General features: G+C 54.5%; 1 protein-coding gene across 24 annotated transcripts in view; it reads left to right on the forward strand.

The window, feature by feature from the left end:
- Positions 1 to 22,505, forward strand: part of Myo18a (myosin XVIIIA) — a 94,741-nt gene that overhangs the window by 67,813 nt on the left and 4,423 nt on the right. For 16 of the 24 annotated variants that reach the window (XM_013503427.1, XM_013503430.1, XM_005402684.2 and 13 more), the window contains 21 exons: positions 1,753 to 1,881; positions 2,532 to 2,675; positions 3,053 to 3,142; positions 3,261 to 3,380; positions 3,578 to 3,689; positions 4,326 to 4,453; positions 4,739 to 4,893; positions 6,681 to 6,804; positions 6,893 to 7,093; positions 7,649 to 7,759; positions 8,455 to 8,559; positions 8,831 to 8,977; positions 9,322 to 9,435; positions 10,770 to 10,886; positions 11,080 to 11,163; positions 11,580 to 11,717; positions 13,708 to 13,893; positions 14,190 to 14,329; positions 15,115 to 15,159; positions 18,299 to 18,421; positions 19,888 to 21,161. In XM_013503427.1, coding sequence (XP_013358881.1) covers positions 1,753 to 1,881; positions 2,532 to 2,675; positions 3,053 to 3,142; positions 3,261 to 3,380; positions 3,578 to 3,689; positions 4,326 to 4,453; positions 4,739 to 4,893; positions 6,681 to 6,804; positions 6,893 to 7,093; positions 7,649 to 7,759; positions 8,455 to 8,559; positions 8,831 to 8,977; positions 9,322 to 9,435; positions 10,770 to 10,886; positions 11,080 to 11,163; positions 11,580 to 11,717; positions 13,708 to 13,893; positions 14,190 to 14,329; positions 15,115 to 15,159; positions 18,299 to 18,421; positions 19,888 to 21,157 — 3,783 coding nt within the window. In that variant the 3' untranslated portion in view covers positions 21,158 to 21,161. Of the gene's footprint in view, positions 1 to 1,752; positions 1,882 to 2,531; positions 2,676 to 3,052; positions 3,143 to 3,260; positions 3,381 to 3,577; positions 3,690 to 4,325; positions 4,454 to 4,738; positions 4,894 to 6,680; positions 6,805 to 6,892; positions 7,094 to 7,648; positions 7,760 to 8,454; positions 8,560 to 8,830; positions 8,978 to 9,321; positions 9,436 to 10,769; positions 10,887 to 11,079; positions 11,164 to 11,579; positions 11,718 to 13,707; positions 13,894 to 14,189; positions 14,330 to 15,114; positions 15,160 to 18,298; positions 18,422 to 19,887; positions 21,166 to 22,505 lie in introns of all 24 variants that reach the window. The other 8 variants (XM_013503444.1, XM_013503445.1, XM_013503446.1 and 5 more) reach the window with 4 other exon arrangements.

A 22,505-nucleotide genomic window follows, 5' to 3' on the forward strand; every position in this document is an offset into this window, starting at 1 on the left:
TCAGATGCCCCACTAAACCAGGGGAGACCGTGGGCCCACTTGTGCCCAAGGGCAGGGAAGGGCAGGGCACAAGGTTGGATGTTTGCTCCTGTGTAGCTAGGGAGAGTGAGCTTGGTCTTGCAGGCTGCGGTTAGGTGAGGGGGGATCCCGGCATGTTTGCTCATCACTGTGCTTTAGAGGAAGGGTCTCCACCTGAGCTCCCAGGGCCCTGAGGGTTTGGGTAAGGACCAGGGAGTCTGAGAGCCTTATGACATCATAAAATCTGTATGAATGGGTATTTGGGGAGGAGATGGCCCTGAACTTTCATCTAATACTCAAAAGGACCCTTAATGCCACAAGTGTTCAGAAGAGCTCTGAAGCTCACTGCCCCAGCCTCAAGACTATTCTTTCTCTTCTCCTTACGTTTCTTGGCCATTCTCTGCCCCCTGCACCAGCACCTCCCTCCTACCCTGGGCAGGTCTGCATGTGTGCTAGCCAAGCATGTTTGTGGGGTGGGGGTGGCGCTTGTTCTTCCCTTTCCTCACCCAGTGGAATTTCAGGCTCACACGGTCCGGGAAATTGAAACTTGGGTCAGGCGTAAGACCCACGGGGGATCCTGCTTAGCCTTACCTGCAGGATTTGGGGAAGCTTCGCAAAGGACTGAGCTTTTTACAAGCTGAGCCTCAGGGGACAAGGCTTCTGTAGAATGTTCGGAGACACAGCTCTCTCAGCAGAAGGTTTAGGCTGTCTCCCCACATCTTCCCTGAAGGGAGTCTTGGTGTACTCCGAGCCCAGCGGTGTCCTGAGTACATTTACATAACCTGTGTTTCCCACGGAGGGCACATCTTCTCCGCCCCACCAAGGGAGTCTGTGCCAGGTGCAGGTGGGCATATACCCACGTTTCCCTTTGCCCTCTCTTTCACCTGACCATTCCTCTTCCCACTCCTTTTCTTTTAGTAGGGAGCTTTCACCCAACCCCAGCTCAGGGCAGCAGAGTGAGGCACGGTGTGGGGGCGCCCAGCTGTTCCTCGCTGGGCTGCCCTCCAGCCCCCAAACCTGTAGGACGGGTCCCTCGATGGGGCCAACTCCCGCCCACCTCACATGAGAGAAGGTGAGACCTGGGTGTGTGGAGGGGTGGAGCGCTGACACATGAAAGAGGAGACTGGCTGCAGTGAAACCAAGCAGGAGGGCGAAAGGGCAGGAGCTTCCCACAGCTCCCCACGCCCTGCTCCCTCTCATGCTGCTTCCTGGATCCTCTTCTCAAACCAGGCGTCTTCCCCTGTCCTCTTCGCCTGACACCAGGCACCTGGAGCCAGGGTTGGGCCCTGCGGTGGGGTACAGCACAGGGGACATTGACAGTGTTGCCACCAGTCTTGGGGGAGCATCACATCTGTTGCTGGGGCTGTATCGTCTCCCTAGTTCCGCAGTGATTACTTCCTTTCCCTCTCTGGCCCAGGTGCCTTTGGTGTTTGGCTTTCCTGCCTTTCATTCCTCTTTGAAGTTTGATTTCCTTCCTTGATCCTCTCTACCCAAAACCTCCCCAGCCCAGCCTGGGCCTTGCCTGTCAGGGCCTCCCAGGGCCTGTTCTCGCTCCTCCCCTCCTTTCTTGGACAAGTGGATTTTCAGGCCCTTCCCAAACCGAGGACCACACTCCCTGGCCTGCTGCCTCCCTGTGCCAGCTGCTTGCCCCTCCCTCTCCCATCTTGCCTCCCTGTCCTCCCCTCAGCTGCTTGATCCAGTCTCTGGCCCTTACCTGTCTGCTTCTCCCAACAGGTGTTCTTCCGAGCAGGCACATTAGCACGACTGGAGGAGCAGCGGGATGAGCAAACCAGCAGGCACCTGACCCTGTTCCAGGCGGCCTGCCGGGGCTACCTTGCCCGCCAGCATTTCAAAAAGAGAAAGGTGCCGTGCTAGGGACACCCTAGCCTATATAGCCGAGTGCCTGGGCAAGGGCAGGGAACATACAGGGGCGGGAGGTCTTAGGGTTAAGGGTTATCATCCTCTAGGGGAAGAGAGGTGGGAACCTCCCAGGAGCACCGAGCCCTGGGCCAGTGAGGGGAAAGCACTGGTATGCCCAGCAGCAGGGCCGTGCGGACTGGTTGGGGCGCTATGTGGAGGGGTGGAAAGGAAGCAGGGCCCAGGCAAAGGTGGGCTCTGGATCACAGGCTGCTCCATGAAGATTAAGGAGCTGTGTCAGCGACTCTTTTTCTTATTAGCAAGTCCATAAAACAGCCAGCACCGCCGCCTCTTGTGTTTCAGCAAGATTAGGTTTTATAGCACAGCTAGGACAGGGTGCTGGAAATAATCAGGCAGCAAATAAAGCAGATGACATTATTCCTAATGACGGTGGAGTGCTTAGTGCCCAGCGTGGTGCTCCTAGGACCACCCACCCCCTGAGAGGTACAGGGAGAAGGAAGCAAGGTGGGGCATGCGAAGGGTGTGACCCAGGGTCAGGAGGCCAGAGGAACAGGCTCAGGGCTTTGCTGGTGGCAGGCTTCCCCCTTGAGGGGAACTGAGAGCCCTGCCATGTGCCGTCCCCACTCCAACTGCAGATCCAGGACCTGGCCATTCGCTGTGTGCAGAAGAACATCAAGAAGAACAAAGGAGTGAAAGACTGGCCCTGGTGGAAGCTCTTTACCACTGTTCGGCCCCTCATCGAAGTACAGCTCTCAGAGGAACAGATCCGCAACAAAGACGTACGTGACTGCCTGGGGCAGCCAGGTCCCTAGGAGGAAATTCACCTATGCAAGGGTGTTACCTCCTTGTCTTGGGCTCGAAGGTGCTCCTTGTTTAGTATAAAGAGCTGGGGTTCTTGAACTAAGCCCATGAAGCAGGTGACCTCTAGGATACTGCCTGGGCCCCTGGGTAGGCTCTTAAAATAAATTCGTGGGCAATGTCAGCTTATGGGGAAGGGTCAATGGACAGAAGCCCTGGAAAGCAGTGGCTGCTCTATTGGGAATGTGCTTTCCCCTGTGTCCTGGCCTGAACTTCATCAGCTTCACTCACCACAAGCGTGCAGACAGCCCCTCAGCCCCTCATGGCCCTTCACTTTGCCCTCCCTGCCCTGCCCTAGGAAGAGATCCAACAGCTGAGAAGCAAACTTGATAAAGTGGAGAAGGAGCGGAATGAGCTGCGACTCAACAGTGACCGGCTGGAGACCCGGGTGAGTGGCTCCTGGAAGCAGACAGACTGGCCCACTGTCACAGGGTGCCTCAGCCCCCAGAGGCCCTCCCTGAGTAAGACAGGTGCTTCAACTGGTGCTGACCCTCCCCCCACCCCAGATCTCGGAGCTGACATCGGAGCTGACGGATGAACGTAACACGGGAGAGTCCGCCTCCCAGCTGCTGGACGCAGAGACAGCTGAGAGGCTCCGAGCGGAGAAGGAGATGAAGGAGCTGCAGGTGAGGGCAGGGCTGGGTGAGGATTGCAGGCTAGTGACCACCACAGTCTGCTTCCCCGAAAGCCAGTTGACATCTTCTCCATTAGCCTGGCATCCCTGTCTGTCCTGGTAAGCGTGCGATGTGATCTGTGTGGTTCAGGGCGTGAGTGGGGTAAGTGATGGGGAGAGGGATGCACCCCACAACCCTGTCTCCCACAGACCCAGTATGATGCACTGAAGAAGCAAATGGAGGTCATGGAAATGGAGGTCATGGAGGCCCGGCTCATCAGGGCGGCTGAGATCAACGGGGAGGTGGATGACGATGATGCAGGTGGGTCTGAGGTGGAGGACCTAGGCACTGGCCTAGGTGTCAATCCCTGAAGTCCACCCCTGGTCAGTCCTCCCCCGACTTCAGGCCTGTCTCCCTTTATAATATCTCCCACCCCATGCCAGGCTATTCTAAAACTAAAGTGAATCCAGGTGTGGTGGCACACACTTGGGAGACTGAGGCAGGCATGAGGTCACCCCAGTCTGGGCAACTTGGCAAGATTGTCTCAAAATAAAAAATAAAAAGGCTGGAGCTGGGGGAATAGCTCAGTGGTAGAGCACTCCTGGGTTTGATCCCCAGTACCACCAAAATACTAGCGTGAAAATAGATGAGAAAGTAAAGGTGCTGGTAAGTGCAGAAAATTAAAAGCCATGGTAATGACAGTGTCTGAGGGCCACCATCCTTGCAGTTCTCAGGGAAAGGACGACACATGTCCCTACATCACCCCCTCTAGTTTTCTCCCTGTTAGTTGTTCCTTCTGCCCTGGTTCAAAGCCGTCATTCCAGAGATCTCCTGAGTCTCTCTGGAAGGCTCCACCTTCTGCTCTTTCCTGGCCCTCTCCTTCCTCTCTGTACCATCTTGAGAACTCTTACCACTTCTGTCCCCAACCCCCACTACCGTCTGCCCCCAAACCCACAGGGGGCGAGTGGCGGCTGAAGTATGAGCGAGCTGTGCGGGAGGTGGACTTCACCAAGAAGCGGCTCCAGCAGGAGTTAGAGGACAAGCTGGAGGCGGAGCAGCAGAGCAAGAGGCAGCTGGAGAGGCGGGTGAGGCTGACCAGGGAGTAGCGGCCTGTGCCTGCAAGGGCACGGTAAACAGCTAGAGACAGGCAGGCCTGGGAGGATCAGGGAAGGTTGGCGTATTAGCCTGTCCTGCAGGGACAACCAGGAACAAACTGCTGATAGAGCGTCTTGGGTTTCCAGGATGGCCCTGACCTCACCCCTCACCCCTAGGTCTTCCCCTTACCACCCACCTCCCTTACCTCACCTTCTCCACCCTTGCTTTTGGGCCTCTCAATGATTGCTGGTGTTGCATCCCATCTGGGCCTCTAGATCGGGGACCTGCAGGCAGATAGTGACGAGAGCCAGCGGGCTCTGCAGCAGCTTAAGAAGAAGTGCCAGCGGCTGACAGCCGAGCTGCAGGACACCAAGCTGCACCTGGAGGGCCAGCAGGTCCGAAACCATGAGCTAGAGAAGAAGCAGAGGAGGTGGGTGGCCCTGCCCAAGGCTCAGAGGGCCTTCTAGAGCAGCCACAGATAGGACTCCCTCCCTGACCCCCAGAGGGGAAGAAAGAAGGGAAGACCTGAATTTGGCCAGGATGCCTGGCTGGCCATTCGTCCTGGCCTGTGAATGGAGACTCACTGTGCTGAGACCATGTCCCCACTGAAGGCCCACACAAGCCTCTGTGCAGAGGTCTCCACCCAGTGTGTGCCTGTCACCCCCTCCCAGGCCCAGTGAGGATGGGTGTAGCCAGGGCCCATGCAGGAACCGCCGTGCCCCTGCCCCTGCCCCTGCCCCTGTCCCTGCCCAGCTTTGTCTGTGTCTGTTTCCCTTGCCTCAGCTACACAAACACACTCTCCTGACTAATGTCGTTAAACTACCGTGCCACTTCCATCTCATTATGGTAATGACACAAAGGAGGGGGGCAGCCCTCACAGGAGAAAATCCAATCTAAATTAATTTCCCTGGCTGGGGATGGGAATGGGACGCCTTTATTAGCAGCACCAAAGAGCCCACACACCCTGGGAGCAGCAGGGTGCCCCAGGGAGTAGAAACAGCGCCCATTTCCCCTCGGCAGGGAAGAGCTTCTGGCAGAGGCATCAGTTGCTTCTGTGAAGGGTCCTGGGAGTGAGGCGGGCAGAGCAAAGCGCCCCCAGCAGCCAGGGTTACCTTATCCTGCTGGACTTCCTGCCATCTTCCCTGCTGGCTGCTGCTCCAAGGAAAGTGAGGGAAAGTAAAAAGCTTTTCTGTCCCAGCACATGGCAGTCCACTTCCGCTATTGTTTTTTTTTTTCTTTTTCTTTTTTTTTCACTTCCGCTATTCTTATCTTCACCCTCATTCTGCCCTTTTATCCAAAAGCTGGCACTCTTGGCAGTGCCCCCCTTCTGAGCCCCCTGATGACAGTGCCAGCTCAGCCTAGTTACTATGTCACCGCACTCCTGCTGGGCAACTTATTAGGTTTCAGCTGCCCGGAGTTTTCTTACTTTTTTTGACGTGAGGTTGGTGGGGGGAAGCTGTTCAATTTCCACAGGAACCTGATTAGCTATTCAGGGAAGGTATTAAGAGGAATTTCAGCAATTTGCTCCTTATTTAGAGTCATTGGGTGGGAAATGGAAGGCTGGCAAGTGGAAGGGTGACAAAAGAGGCCCCCAGTAGTGTGCCCATCGAAGCACCCTACCAGCTGGGCCTGGAAGGAATGCTGGCTTTGAGCCCAGCATGCTGTGTCCTGGTGGTGACCTGGGTGCTGCTGGGCAGGTGGTCTTGGCCAAAGGCTGGTCCCCTGGGGTAGGAGCCAGAACCAGCAGCCCCACATGCAGTAGCCAAGTTGACTTGTAGAGAATAAGTTGGACGAGGCAGGACATCTATTTCTACCTGTTCTGATGCCCAGTCTGCCCTCATCCTGACTCTTTTTCTTTGATTTGTTGAAATGGAAAATATGGAGATTTAATTCCTGAAGACAGAGTCTGTCTGCCTCTTCCCTAGGAGCAGACTGTGGGGTCCTCTTAGGCCCCTTCTTAGGTGCAAGAGCTTCTCTTGCACCCTGGCTCAAAGAAATGTCCTGCAACATAGGCCTGGCTGCTCAGCATAACCTCAGTAGCTTCTCTGTAACACTTGAATGTTACCCTCACCTCACCACTGGCCCCCAATTAGAGCTACCTACCCCATCCCTAGCACTGCTTTTGTCCCATCCATATCTATGGCAGCACTTCCTGGCAGGCTGTGTATCAGGGACCCAGACCCTGTCCATACCTAAGACCACTACGCCTTCTCCTAGATTTGACAGCGAGCTCTCACAAGCACATGAGGAGGCCCAGCGAGAGAAGCTGCAGCGGGAGAAGCTGCAGCGGGAAAAGGACATGCTGCTGGCTGAGGCATTCAGCTTGAAGCAACAAATGGAGGTCTGTGGGTCCACCTTTCTTTGGTGCTCGGTCTTCCCTGCAGGCTGGGGCCAGCTCCACACCATCCACATCTTGTCTCTTGCTCCAGGAAAAAGACATGGACATTGCAGGTTTCACCCAGAAGGTTGTTTCACTGGAAGCTGAGCTCCAGGACATTTCTTCCCAAGAGTCCAAGGATGAAGCCTCTCTGGCCAAGGTCAAGAAGCAGCTACGGGACCTAGAGGCCAAAGTCAAGGATCAGGAAGAGGAGCTGGATGAGCAGGCGGGGACCATCCAGATGCTGGAGCAGGTGCCAGAGGCTTGGCCAAGGGAGGGATGAGGCATGGTAGGAGCCACTGCCATCCCACTACTAACCGGGGTATGGGCCAGGGGAGAGCAAAATCCACATTCACTCATTGACTTGTTCATTCATTCACCATCTCGCAAAATGCTGAGTGAGTACTTGATCTATGCCAGCCACAGTGTGAAAGCAATTAAGCATTCCACAAATACAGATCTTGGTTGAGCTTTAGTGGTGAGGGGTTCAGGAGGCACTGAAGCCAGAGGGCCATGAGCCCACCCAGCCAGCCTTGGAGCTGCCAAGTTGGTTCAGGGAGCTACAGCCTGCAGGCCAAGTGGAAACCCTGCAGGATTGTCCACACCCCCGGCAGCCTCTCCTTGGGCCTGTGCCAGAGATCTAGTAAGTTCAGCTTCTCTGGGGAAGACGGCTGCCACAGAGCAAGGTGCAGGCAAGCAAGGGAACTGGTAGGTGAGATGTTCTCTGCCCCTGGGCTTGGGAGAGCTGCACGTTGTGGCAGAGCCTTTCTGGAAAGGAAATCCAGTTCCTACCCCTGACCACATCCAGGCTAAGCTGCGTCTAGAGATGGAGATGGAGCGGATGAGGCAGACACATTCCAAAGAGATGGAGAGTCGAGATGAGGAGGTGGAGGAGGCCCGGCAGTCATGTCAGAAGAAGGTATGGTATCTGGGTGGTGACCTGACCCGTGCAAACACCTGTTCCCTTATCACTACTTTATTTTTATTTATTTATTTATTTTTATCTTTTTGAGACAGCGTCTCACTGTGCAGTTCAGGCTGGCCTTGAGCTCACTTTGTAGCCCAGGCTGGTCTCGAACTCACAACCATCCTCCTGCCTCAGCCTCCCAAGTGCTGGAATTACAGGCATGCACCACCACGCCTGGCTTCTTATCACTACTTTAAATTGAGGGGCTTGGTGCCTTTATCTTAGCCACATTGCTTTCCATTGCCATTCTGGACCAGGAATCTCCTCTCAGCATTCTAGCATGGACTGGGATGTGTTCTCCAGAGCGTGTAAAAAAGCTTGGACCCTCAAAAGACCCATGTTCCCTGTCTTCTGTGCAAAGTAGCAGCCTGCTGTATACCAGCTGTGATATTCTGGGGCTGCCTGAAGTCATTTAGCCTGGTTGACCAGATGGAACCCCACTCTGTAATGAGGTCTACTGTAGAATGGGTAGTCACTTTATGGCCCATTCCCATCCCAGCCACTCTGAAACACTAAGAACTTGGAATACAGTTCAGACTTGTCTAAGGTCACCCATGCTCAGCCCTGCCCCACTGTTTTCCTGGGGCTGAAGACCCAACAGGGAAAGGGATTGCCTGCTCTTGGACTAAAGGGACATGTCACTCCAGTTAAAACAGATGGAAGTGCAGCTTGAGGAAGAGTATGAGGACAAACAGAAGGCACTTCGGGAGAAGCGGGAGCTGGAGAGCAAGCTCGCCACACTTAGTGACCAGGTGCGCTGGGATGCCTGCTGCTGGGCCTAGAGATGCGGATCCTGGAGACAGAAAGCTGGGAGCGGGCAGGGGTGGAGGTGCTCTGCAGCACTCACCGTCGTTGCTGCAGGATGGGGGCATACTTCCTTGTTGGCCTTTGTGATCCTGGTGTGTCCAGTATCCTTAGTCATTTAGGGGACTCTCAGGATAAGAGCAGAGATGAGAAGGGTCAGAGGTGACAGGAGGAGGCTCTGTGGTGGAGCCCAGAGCCCCGACTCTGGTGCCTACCCAGGTGAGCCAGCGGGACTTTGAGTCAGAGAAGCGGCTGCGGAAGGACCTGAAGCGCACCAAGGCTTTGCTGGCAGATGCCCAGATCATGCTGGACCACCTGAAGAACAATGCTCCCAGCAAGAGGGAGATCGCCCAGCTGAAGAACCAGGTACTGCTGGGCTTTTTCAGTTCTCTTTCTCCTCATTCCTCTTCAGTACCTTTTAAGTCCTTGGGAAGGAAAGTGACACTGGCAGAAGCTAGTTCCCAGTGTGTGTATGCTGTGTGGCCTGATTGCCAAGCCCCAAGGTGAAGATACCCCTAGCCATCCCCATCACAAGAAGAGATGCCCATGCATACACCAGGGTACAGCTTTAACCCTGGATCTGAAGTGGGGAGGGGGAGGAGGAGGAGAGTGTCTGGGCCCCCTTTTCCCCTTGAGGACCTTGCACAGCCCTCCTGCTGGCAGGGAATGGCTAATGTCTCACCCTGGGGCGGGGACGGCTCTGTATCCAGCTGGAAGAGTCAGAGTTCACCTGTGCAGCAGCCGTAAAGGCACGGAAAGCAATGGAGGTGGAGATCGAAGACCTACATCTGCAGATTGATGACATCGCCAAGACCAAGACAGCGGTGAGGCTTCAGAGGGTACAGGGCTGGGCTCCTGGGGTTGCTGCCAAGCAGAGCACAATGACAGTGGCTGCCTTCACTCCAAACAAGCCCCTTCACACCAGGGCTCTCTGCAAGGACAGTGGCTTCCCCTCCTCTGCTTCTCTGCACTCAGAACAGAAGCCTGGAAGGAGAGCGGAGGAGAAGAGAGCTGACCAACTCAAGTCCTTGTTTAACCGCCTGCCTATGGGAGCTTGGCCACAGACCCCAGCACCATAAATAAAGGCAGCTAATGTGGCTGAGAGGTGTAAACATGTGCCTCAAGATTCGCAGAAGCACCAATAAGAGGACGGGATGGCTTTGGCTTCCCTTCCTTCCCCCTGCCCAGCCCACTGACAAGCCAGAGAAGCAGCTAATTACAGCTTTTATTTAATGCCTCCCTTTTAATTCCCTACCTCTCCCACGGCCCATCCATCGGCAGCTAATTCACCACCGGATGTGGTCACCCGTACCTTCACCAGAAATGAGACAGGGGAGGAGGCTGGGTTTAGCTATTGGTTTCATGACCTGCTAGATAGTCACCCCGCTGCCGAGAGATGCCAATCTCACGAGCTTGATTTATCCTCGTGACATTTGTGCTCCTCAGCAGTTTTCAGGTGAGTAATTCAAATTCCTTAATTGTGTTAAAAAAGGCTGTTATAAAATTACCATTTTATTTAAATCCGAGTTAATAAATTTCTTGGCGGAGGCTTTCCCAGCTCCCCACAGCCCAGTAACAAGATGGATTGGGCAGAGAAGGAGCCAACGCAGTCATTTTGGTTTGGAATTACAGGCTAATAGATTCATTCATTTCCCGAAGCTGCTGTTGGCTGTCTCTTCCCTGCCCCCAAGGAGTGGACTGGCTGTGGGGACTGAATGGCACAGAAGTGGGCAGTCCCAGGGGAAAGAAGAATCCAGGCCGGGGGGTGCTAGCATCTGAGGGGTCCTACCCTGAGGCGTGCAGCGGGCAGAGTGTGCGCAGGTCAGGGCCTATGCTGATGGTGCCAGGACGATGGGTCATTTGTTCTGGGCAGACTTTTTCTGTCTTCTCATTAGCCTTGAAAGAGCTGCCAGAAGGCAGCTGTCATTTAGTGTACAAGCCCAGGGCCTGCCTGTCCACAGACAGCCTTTTCCCTCATCTCCCTGCCAAGAACACGGCAGGCAGCTCCCTGAGCATCCCGTCCTGGAACCCATCATCTCCCCATCCCACTGCCATCCCTCCCTACAGCAGGTGGCGCAGGGACAGGTTTGGACTTGCTATGAGAGGTCTTAGGCACAGCAGGTCTGATGCCCTCTGATTCATCTCTATCTCTGTCCAGCTGGAGGAGCAGCTGAGCCGCCTTCAGCGTGAGAAGAATGAGATCCAGAACCGGCTAGAAGAGGATCAGGAGGACATGAATGAGCTGATGAAGAAGCACAAGGCCGCCGTGGCTCAGGTACCCCCACTAGGAGTGTCTCACTGTGCTCCACACAGTCACCGTCTTTCTGAGCAGCATTTTTGGTCCCCAGTGCAGCCGCTGTCCTAGGGAGGCTGCAGTGTGGAAGCTGGGGTGCCTGGCCCTCGATGGGGGAGAGGGCTGGATGTGTGGTTAGGGCAATCCAGTGCCCGTGCTCTCGCTTCTTTCCCAGGCCTCACGAGACCTGGCGCAGATGAATGATCTCCAGGCTCAGCTAGAAGAAGCCAACAAGGAGAAGCAAGAGCTGCAGGAGAAGGTGGGCAGCGGGCTCTCTTGGTAGAGAGGGAGCAGGTCCCTATAGGGGGATGTGTCCCTAAGCTCAGAGTATGGAAAGCTTCTCTTTGCTGTTAGTGTTCCACAGAGCAGTGTAAACTAGCAGGAAGAGCTAGGCTTGAAGCCACCGCACCATAGCACATATTTTGGCTTTGGCTGCCTCATTTCACATTTCTATTCCCGCTCTGATCCTTAGCAGTCTCCTTTCTCTCTGAAGGGCAAGCTCTATGCCAAGGCCTAGTGCAGGTGGGGAAAGCTTCTGGCTCAGGGGTCCCTCCTTCCTCCCTTCCCTGTGCATCCCTCCCTGCCTCAGCCTTCTGGTCACCATGGTGATATCATCTGCCCCCTCCCTTTCTGGGCTCCGTTCTTTCTTCTCTTGTTCCCCAACCCCCTTTCCAGCTCCAAGCCCTCCAGAGCCAGGTGGAGTTCCTGGAGCAGTCCATGGTGGACAAGTCCCTGGTGAGCAGGCAGGAAGCAAAGATCCGGGAGCTGGAGACACGCCTGGAGTTTGAAAGGACCCAAGTGAAGCGACTGGAGGTGGGTTCATTTTTCCTGGTCGGTGGCAAACAAGGCAGAGGTGCCCCAGTGGCTGGAACCACGCATGCTCGCAGGGCTGGGCAGGCCAGGGACTCCCCTCAGAGGCCTCTGCCAAGCTGCCAGGCCAGCTGACGGGGCGGGGGCTCCCCTCCTGCGCCTGGCCTGCTCTCTGGGCACCACGGAGCCTGCCTGCTTTGCATTCTGTTTCCGTGCTTGCTTTCTGCCAAGGGACCAGAGCAGCTTAGCTTTTCGTCTTCATATTTTCCTCTGCCACAAGCTCCCCCCTCTTGTCCCCCTCACTCGGCTCTCTGGCAGGGTCATAAATATGCAGCGGATGGCGCCACTGCTCCAAGGGTTGAAGTCTGTTCGCATCTCATAGCTCTCTCCTCCTCTCCCCTTCCCTTTTGCATTCCCTTTTTTCCTGCCCTCTCTGCTCTGCTTTTTCTCCTTTCTTGTCATTTTCCTTTGTTGTTGCTCTATTTTTTCCTCTCCCTCTGTATTTTTCCTCTGCCCCATCTTGTCCCTCTTTCTTACCATCTTCCTACATCTTCCTTTCTCCCCTTCCCATTCCTGTGTTCGCATTATTTTTCATTGTTTAACCCGTCTCTCTCTTTTATCTCTTTTCTTCATCTTTGTAACCCTTCTTCTTCCCAATGGAATCTCCTTACCCTAATTCAGTCCTTTCTCTTCCGGTCTCTGGAAGCCAGCATGCTCCAACCCTCCCTCTGTAGTAGAGCAGATAAGAAAAAAGAAGCAGGCAGAATCATCTCTCTGGGTTTATACCCCTCTTGCCTTATTTTTAAGTTTTCCTTCCCTAGCTTATCAGCAGTTGTCTGAGCACCGTTAGTCCCATCTGAGCACTGTGTTCATGGGTGTGGATGCTGAGAAGCAGCCCTGCCGCCTGCCCCTCCAAGCCCTCAGTCCAAGAGGCAGGGATGGAGGCAAGTGAGCAGCCAAGGGCATTGATAACCTCGACGCAGGAAAGGAGCATGCCTGCAGCTCTCAAAACAGGGTCCTCGTCCTTAGGAAAGACAGAGAAAACTTGATAGTGCATTTTCTGGCCCCCATAGCACCAAGATAGTTGAGAATATTTTGATCCCCATTTCACATACAGGAAAGGGTTCTGTGAGTTGCCCAAGGTCACAAAGCTGTCAAGGGCAGAAGAGGCCACTGGGCTGGTGCATATAGGACCAATCTGCTGGATTTGTCTCCTTTTCTCTTAGACCCCCGGTTCCCTTCTGCTCAGCAAGACTGTACTGTGGTTTGGACTCATAGTGTTGAACACAAATGGCCCTTAGCAACCTCGTAGCCTGGGTCTGTTCCTTTGGAAATGTAAAGATGGGGAAGTCCATCAGTGGTAGAAGTGGATTAGACCAGAGATAGAGTCCTTTCCTCACACTCTGCCCCTGGCTCCGTGTCATTTTTGCTCAGCGTCCTACTCCCTAGCCAGGAAAAATCAGTTCAAGTTTATGGGGGAAGAAAGATTCATTAGTCTTAGAGAGAAAATCTCTGTTTCAAATCTGAGGACTGTTTAGTCTCCTCCTAATCTGGGAATTCCCAATAAAGCCAGTTACCTCTGAGCCTAGAATCTAACTTTTAGGGGTTGTGGGTTCATCCTCTGAGAAAAGCCACCATGACCACAGAGACACGTACAGGACAGACCCAGGCTCCACAGAGACACCTACTTGTCAGGCGCAGGCTCCCTCAATTTTGGCACCGTAATAATGACCACAGCATTTCCTCTGCCCAGATGCCTTCCCACTCACTACCTTGTGTAGTCCTCAAAGACTCTTAGGAGCAGGTGTCATCCTCACCATTTTACAGAAAAGCAAAGAAGCCTGGAGGGCTTTAGTTGCTTGCCATGTAGCCAGAGGTATGAGTAGTGAAACCAGAGTCTGGCTGAAACCCGATGCAGAACCCTAATGCACCCCCTTCTGCCTGTCTGATGATGGACTCACCTGCTGGCCTTTCTTCCCACCTGCCTGGTCAGAGCCTGGCCAGCCGACTCAAGGAAAACATGGAAAAGCTGACTGAGGAGCGGGATCAGCACACTGCAGCTGAGAACCGAGAGAAAGAGCAGAATAAGAGGCTACAGCGGCAGCTCAGGGACACCAAGGAGGAGATGGGCGAGCTCGCCAGGAAGGAGGCAGAAGCAAGCCGCAAGAAGCATGAACTGGTAATGTCCCCCCACTTCCCCCAGACCCTGAGCTGGAGATCCTCTGAGGAACACCAAGTGCACACCTCAGCCTGGGCTTGTTGCGAGTAGGAAAGCCCCAAGGACAGACAGGCTGGTGGTGCCAAGGGCGGCACCAGTCTCCCTCAGGCAAGGCCAGGCCCTACCACCCAGCAACCCCAGAGCAGAGAGAGCTCCGGAGGCTTGGAGCAGCACCCAGGTAGCTTCTGCCCAGCTGGCAGAGACTTGCTGCAGCCCCTTCTGGACCCGCTGCACACTGGACCCCCTCCCCCTCCTAGGAGATGGACCTGGAGAGCCTGGAGGCTGCTAACCAGAGCCTGCAGGCTGATCTAAAGCTGGCGTTCAAGCGTATTGGGGACCTGCAGGCCGCCATTGAGGATGAGATGGAGAGTGACGAGAATGAGGACCTCATCAACAGGTGAGAGGTGGCCTCTGTGGCACTGTGGCCAGCATGCTGGCCCTCTTAACTGCCTCCGGAACCATGCCATAGGTGACAGCTGCATCCTCCGCCTCCCCATCACTGAACCACCCCCTGAACCCTCCCCTTTGCTGCGGATCCAAACCTGGGCTTGGGCCTAGGGGAGCTAGGGCTGGAGCAAGTACTGAGGGTGAGGCACCCTCCTCTCAGCCCTCTGCTTCCCTCCCCAGGCTTCCTGAGGACCTGACTCTCCAAGCTCTGCCTATTCTAGATGAGTTATTCTCCCGTTTAGCTGCATTTCCGATGGCGCCTGCCCCACTCTGGGGAGAGCAGAGATTTAAAGGCTGTGGTGCCTTGTTACTGTGCTAGAGATTTTCTCTCATAAAACCTACCCAGGGAATGGTTTAGGAGAGAGAGAGATTTGTAGTCCTAGGCTAAGGAGAAAGTCACAAAGCAGAAAGACCAGCAGTGTGGGGGTGGGGCCCAGCCTGCCAAAGCCACCTGAGACTAGGCTGGGCAGACTCACAGACCTGCCCGCATCCCTGTTCAGGCCCAGGCCCCCTCTTACAGGCAGATGCAGGGTGCCTCCTGCCCCTTGGAGACTGGGGACTGGTGCCCAAGGTGGCCCAAGCCAGGTTCTAACGACACCAGTGTTCCAGCTAGCCCATCAGCCTGGTCTCAGCCAATCTTGATGAGAAAAGAGAGCTTCGGCTGAGTGGTCCACCACTGATTTTTCTGTCTGCTTCCCCTGGCCCTCATACCCACCATTTTCTTTCTGTTTCCAGTTTGCAGGACATGGTGACAAAGTATCAGAAAAGAAAGAATAAACTGTGAGGACTGGAGCACATGCGCTCTCTGCCTCTCCTGTTGGGTGTCTAACCACCCCTAACACGGGGCTCCCCTCAGGGTCCCTGCTGCATGCCGCATGTGGACACACAGCTTCCCCACATTCTCTTCCCTAGCTGGTCTCTAATACTAACACTGCTGACTTTCCCCTGGGAGACAGGAGGGCTGGGCCCTGGTAGAAGCAGAGGGCAGGCAGTGGGGTGTGCTCCTCAAAAGGCTGGGTTGGCCTTCACACCTGTGGTGTGCAGGGTGGCGGCTCCCTCAGAAAGGAATATTCAGGCTCCTTTGGCTATACTTCTGGTCTGCCTTCCTGAGTTCCAGCTGACCCTCCCTCAGAAGCCAAATATGGTCCTCCCCTGGCCTATTCTTTGGGAAGATGTCTGTTCAGGCTGCATTTGTCCAAATCTTTGGGCTCATTTGCTTGAAAGGATCAGAGATATGTTTCATGTTTAAGGTCTGCCACCTTCCTTTGGCAGACAAGGGTAGAAGGTGAGGGGCATCTAACGGCTGCTTGTTTGGAGAAAGCATTCAGGCAGCTAATCATAGGTCAGTCTGCTGTGGCAGGGGAAGGGAACAGGGCCAGTGTGTTTACTTTGTTCCCTGTAGGCAGCGAGGCAGGGGGGCCAGGGTGTCTGGGTTGTCCTGTCTGTCAGGTGGCAGGAAGCCCAGGAAATCTTTTTCCTCTTTCTGGGTGGGAGCTAGACAGTAGATGCAGATTCACAGGCCTTCAAAATGATCTGGCTGATGCTCTGTCAAGTTCGGCAGGATTGTTTTTTTAGTGTGGCACTGGATTTCCTCCCCCACTCTCTTGCCTGGCAGGCCTCTTCCCCTGGTCAGGATGGGCTGGCGGCCGTGCAAAGGACTCCGTGAGAGCTAATGATAAATGTAATAGTGTGTAACAGTGATAGAGGGCCGCTGGAGCCCGGTTGTCACACACAATTAATATCCCCCGCCGTTCTGTCTCCGTTTGTTTGTTCCCCCGCGATTCGGCTCCCAGTTAACTAATAGCACATGAGCCCAGACATAAATTGTATTTGACGTGAGGTTTAATTCCAACCATTTAAAATTTCAACTGCCCCCTGAGCCTGGCTGCCCCTGGAGTTTGTTTACGGCCCTGATTATTTAAGGAAAAGAACCCGAACATCATCTGGATGCTTGCAACTAAAGGGAAAGTGAGGGAAGGGAGGCTAGCTTCTCAATCCATTCGCTGCTCTGAATATAAGGAGGAAAATTCGTATTCTGGGCCCGTGTCAGTCTGTCCCCTGTGTGTTCCAGCCCTGCCATCCTTGGGCAGTAGGAGCTTCGAGGGCTGATAAAATATGCATTTAAGATCATATTCCAAACCAGTGCCAAGAACACACAGACTTGCATGCGTGCACGCGCGCGCATGCACACACACATACACCAGCGTGCACTCAGCGCAGGCGCAGGGAACGTGCAGTTCTAACCGGATTCCCGCTGACAGCAGAGTTGGTGAGGCTCTTTGCTCAGCAGCTCTGGGCCCCAGCTCCAAGTTATCGAGTGAGCGTGCTAAGGCGGGCAGAAAAATAATGTTTCGATTTACTTAGAGATACAGTTGTTATTGCCATAACCTTAATGAAAGCAGTAAACAGTGCAGTATTAAGGGAGATTTATACAGAAACGCTTTTAACATGTAGACATAGATTTTGCGATGCATACAGCACCTCCTTTCTAAAGGCAATCAATATGGTTATGAACGGCTGTGATAAATTACGGGCTCTGAAGCTACAGAGGGAGGTTTTTTGCAAGGGTGTATAAATCAGGTGGTATTGGCGTTCCATGGGGCCCGTACACCACAGTAAATCTGCCAGGGTTGGATGGGCACAGGGCTTGCATTAGCAGTTTTGGGGCTGTCTGCTAAACTCCTGTTTACCCGGGGCATCAGTCAGCCTCGTCTTTGTTATAATTCTATATTTGATGGAAAGCCATAAAATATGCCACTTTATTCCCCTCCCCATGAGTCAGGCTCCCTTGGTCCCCAGAACTGAGTCTGATGGTTTCTTCTGCTGTGTGCACCTGTGTATGTGTGTGTGTGTGTGTGTGTGTGTGTGTGTGTACATGTTTGCATGTGCCTGTGTGGCTATTTATTCAAGAACATAATTCAGGGACAGGGCTGCTCCTGTTGACACAGATGAAAGGAAATTTTTATCAGGGAGAAATCCCAGCCTACCCTTAGCAGGAGAACTTGATGAGGAGATATTTTGCCAGATTTGAAAAGCATTCTCACTCAGAAGCTATCTCCAAGCCCCAGCTACTTTGTGAGGGGGTCACCATGACTCTAGCCTCAGAATTGTACTCGTTTGGGCTTTCCTGTAAGTTCTGGGGTCAGGCTGGCTAGATGTTGCAGTAGGGAGCAAAGGCAAGAGGCTGCCTGAGGAAAGGAAGAAAAGACAGAGTCCAGCCCTGGTCTGGGACTTTCTGAGCTCGGCCAGCCTTCTTGAGGCAATCTGGATCCTGAAGCCCTGCTGGTCCCAGGGTAATGCAGATGCCCATCCCTCTCCTTTTCCTTCCTCTGTTTCTTAAGGGCCATGGAAGCCACAGGGTGGGTCTGGGATATGGCTGATGCCTCCTTAACCCACTGCCTAAGGTGGTGCTGCCACCAACTAAGGAGACCTCCAGGTGCGACACCCTTCTCTTCCCGCCCCATGGCCAGCATTGCTTTTATAATAAAGGCACAGCAAAATGGCCTCAGTGGCAGTCACCATCTGGGATGAGGCAGATAAAACACAGCAGCATAGAGGTAGCTTTAGAGGTAGCTGAAGGGCTCCAGATTCTTCTTTTTAACCAGAAGCCATATGAGTGTGATTGCTCAATGGTTGGATTTCCTATCATGCTCGTTGGGGTGACCAGCTGGACAGTGGCCTATCACCAATACTTGGGGTCTTCTTGGTGGCTGTCACACAGTGTGACTTGCCAAGTAGGGACAGTTACCTTGTAAGTGTACTCCATCTAACCTGTTTTCCCTGACTCACCAATGTGCATGCTGCCCACTTCCCACCCCTGCCCAAGACACACCCCACTCCCCTTCAGCTCCCCCTTCTGGGCAGTGGACAATCACCACCTGCCCAGCTTTGCCTACCTATCTGCTCCTCACACCTACAGTGAGGGGGACTCGGATGTGGACTCAGAGCTGGAGGACCGGGTCGACGGGGTCAAGTCCTGGTTGTCAAAAAACAAGGGACCTTCTAAGGCAGCTTCTGATGATGGCAGCTTGAAGAGTTCCAGGTAAGTACGTGGCCTTGGGCTGGGAGAAAAAGCCACCTTGGGCTACCAGGAGTGGATGAGCAGTGCCTTGGTGCCAGGAAGACAGACCTCACACCATCTGTGTCACCCTCCTGGCATGAGGGGCCCAGGTGTCTCCTGACCTGTGGAATGTGCCCAGGAAGAGGCGAGCTTCTTCCGAGCCAGGCTCTGTCTCCCTTATTTTCCCTAGGTAATGTTTTCCTGTGAGGTTCCGGATTCTAGTGTAGGTTTAACTTCATCCTCATTTATTTATTCAACAAATGTCAATGAAGCCACCTCATAGTTTGGGCCCTTGGAATCAAGACTGAGATGGATCCAGCTCTGGATCTCTGTGTCCTTATAGAAACAGCAATGGAAAACTCACTATGCCTCAGAGTCCTGTCATAGCCACGTCCACATTTCTCTCTCTCTGCTCATTCTTTGCTTTCTCTAATCATTTCACTGCCTGCCCAGAGGCTTCCTGATAATACACATCCAAAGGTGAAACTTGCTTCACTATTTCTAGCCTGTCATGATCTCCTGATCATATAGACAGCTACCTCTGTCTTTTTGAAACAGGGTTTCGTTATGCAGTTCAGGCTGGCCTTGAGCTCACTTTGTAGCCCAGGCTGGTCTTGAACTCTTGATGATCCTCCTGCCTCAGCCTCCCGAGTGCTGGGATTACAGGTGCGCACCACCACGCTCAGCAGACGGCTACCTGTGGAAGCCCAGGCTTCCCCCTTTCCATACCAACTGGCCAGTATAACAGCAGGGAGGAGCAACTGTCCTCAGCTCCCACTCCTCCTATGGCCATGTCTCTGCTGGTAGTACCTCTCTTATATACATACACACACACACGCACGCACGCACGCACGCACGCACGCACGCGCGCACGCGCGCGTGCCTCCCGTCCTGATCCTCCAAAGTGCACCCCGCAGCCCCTCCACAAGACTGCTGGTGGGCTGGGTAGAAAAGGTAATATCCTTCCCCCTCCTCCAGCTCCGCACAAGGCCCCTTCCCCAGATCCAGCCCCTAACAACCAGCATGCCACAGCTCCCTCTAATTGACTTAATTTATTCGGCCAAACAACATTTTGTTATTGCAGATAATGCCGCCTTCCCCACCCTACTGCCGTTCACCACGGCGTGGCACGAGGCTCCAGGTAGTTGACAATGAAATAAATTGAACTAAACGTTTTAGAGGGGGAAAAGTGATGAAATAGAACAATAGTCTAATTTACATGACATTCTCCATGAAGCTATTTTCACTGACGCAAATTATTTTGCTTCATTTCCTCTACGCTCTCGCCACCACTTTGCCAGGGCTGCTGTCATTTTCTCCTCCTTTCTCCTCCCTCCCCCCTGTCTTTATTCTCGAGGTTTAATTTCTGTTCCTCTTCTCTCTCCCCTCCCCCGCCTTGCATCTACTGGGACTCGGGTCCTCTCCTTGGGGCTTCACATCCCCCTTAGAACGGGCCTAAACAGCCTCCCGAAGGAGGGCAAGGGAGTGGAGGAGAGGCCGGCCTCTGCACTGAGCTCACTCAGCTACCGCAAGAGGCTCACCCTGAAGGACTCCATTGGGGGCACAGGGGACGAGGACTCGCTCTTCACCACCCTGAGCGAGCGCGCTGCCTCCCCCGAGAGGCCCCCCAGGAAGGCCCGCACAGGCCTGAGGGAAGAACCAGGCCAGGACAAGAGGTCCAAGGAGCCAGACGACTGTGGCTCCATCTTCTCAGAGACCGGGAGCCGGGCCAGCAGGGGGCTGGAGAAGCGGTGGGGCTCAGACTTTGACCGAGCCTCAGCGGTCTCTGCACCGGTCAGCAGGGCTTCCTCAGCCACACGCCGTGGCTCTGGTGAGGAAGGAGCCCGCTCCTCCCTCAGCTTCTCGCTGTCGGGCTCACCCAGCTCCCGCCGCAGTACCTCCCGGCTGGACAGCCTGTCGAGGACCTTGAGTCCTTCCCAGAGCCAAACCTCAGGCCTGAGCCGAGAGAGCCCAGACTCTCGCCTGTCCCTGGGCCGGAGCTGCCTGGATGAGTGGGACGAAGGAGCCAGTGTGGCCTTGAGTGAGGCACACTCACAGTTCAGCCACCCATCGCTGGCCCGCAGTCTGTCCGTGCCACCCCGGCCACGTGGCTCAGCCTCCACCACTGATGAACCTCTCAGCTCCGGTGTCCGCTCCGGCAGCCGTCACTCCTACCTGGACCCAGACCTGGAGGCCGCCATCAACGAAGTCTTGAGCTACAAACCTGTCGCATTCCAGCGGAGGAGTCTGGAACCTGACTCTGAGGAGGATGACCAGAAGAGCATCCGAAGTACCCGGAGTGCCCAGCTGGACCTCCCAGAGCGAGGCGCCAGCATCCGCCGCTCTGCCTCTGCCGCTGACGTCTCTGGGTCACGTGGTGGCCACAAGAGCCGGAGCAAGCGCAGGAGCAGAAGGAGAAGCTCCAGCTCCAGCTCCAGCACCAGCTCCGAGGGTTCCTCAGAGCACAAGCGGCGGAAGAAGGGGCGCTCTCGGAAGAAGAAGTCTAAATCAAGAAGGAGAACCAAGACAGAGTCCGAATCCTCCTCATCCTCATCCAGTGGCTCCACTGTCTCAGGCCACAGCCGCTCAAGTGTGAAGAAGGGTCCGGCCGCGGGAAGTGAGGAGGCTGAGCGGCGGTCCAAGAAGGAGGAGAAGAAGCGCAAGAAAGAGGTGGACAGCCTGATGATGCGCTACCTGTACCGGCCCGAGAGCGACTAGTGTAGTAGGTGACACCGGGCGTGGAGTGCAGCATGGTGTGTCCCACCCAGCGTGAACTAACATGCTCCCTGCCCCACTGGCCACCCCTCAGGCCCTCCCTGCATTCCTCTTGGGCCAGCCCGGCCTTGGAGAGCCCCCTATCTACCTCAGCAGGGACCAGAAAGATGGTTAGTTCCTGAGTCCTGAGCCAAATTAGCTGAACTTTCTGGGAATATTGATTATATAGCTGTTACTTCCTAACTCCTTACCCTCAGCCAGGACCCAGCCTGCTGTGCCATATTTTATACATTTAATTCTCACAACAGCCTCATAACAAGTGTCTGATGAGCCCTGTTTCATAGAAGAGAAAGCCAAAGCTCAGAGAGCTTAAATCACTTGTCAGAGTCACACAGCTGGGAAGCAGTGTTGCCAGTAGCTGAATGGGATCTGTTTAACTCCAACACTCTTACCCTTAACTGCTTCAGTGGCTCAAGGCAGAATACACACGTGAAATGTGGGTGCCAGGCAGCACCCCTATGAGAACTTTCACCCATGCATGGCCTTGTCAAGCTGGGCCCTGAAAGGATCCTAGCGGGTACCCCACTGTGGGTTGGTGCATCCATAGCCACAACATAGTATGCGGCCTTTTGCTGTGCTTTCCCCAGCTACCAAAGCCACCTTCCTCCCTGGCATGGATCTCCAGCCTAGGAGGACAAGGCTCATAAGGCTGCAGCCCACACGGCACCACACCCAACAGCAGACCCAGGAGATGCCTGACGCTCTCCCCAGCTTCCCACCCGCACACAGCCCACACATGGGCGTCACCTCAGTTCTGCTCATCTTGTAAAGCTCTAATGAATAGAAATTAGCAGCTGCTGAGTGACAGCCCCCTCCTGGCTCTCCTGCCTCCCCCAGCTCTTCTCCCTGTGGGGAGTTAGGCCCTTTATGCCCACACCCCCACTGTGGAAGAGAGGCAGAGCCTGACTCACTGGAATCCTATTGTTGCCAGTTTCCCTGGTGGGCGGTGACATTTTGGATCACCCCAGCTATATGAAGTGTTTTCGGCATGGTACCCTTCAGGCCAAGCTTGCTGCTTCCCAGGAGGTACAACCTCAGCATGTGGCCCCCTGGGGCACAGGCGATTGTTTCCCAGATGCATGAACTAACACACACCTGTCGCATGCTTGTGCCTCGGAGCAGCTGGACAAATGCACTGACTTTGGATGAGTGTAACAAAAGCTGACCATCCCTTTAAGGGATGGAGCAAGTGGAAGTGAATGTTACCCATAGCTGTCTGGAGATGGGTGATAGGATGGGATTGGGAATGTCGGGGAGGGGAGATAGAACTTGAACCCAGACCAGGCACATG

This window comes from Chinchilla lanigera, unplaced genomic scaffold (assembly GCF_000276665.1).
Source record: "Chinchilla lanigera isolate Chin_1 unplaced genomic scaffold, ChiLan1.0 scaffold00080, whole genome shotgun sequence".
NCBI lineage: Eukaryota > Metazoa > Chordata > Mammalia > Rodentia > Chinchillidae > Chinchilla > Chinchilla lanigera.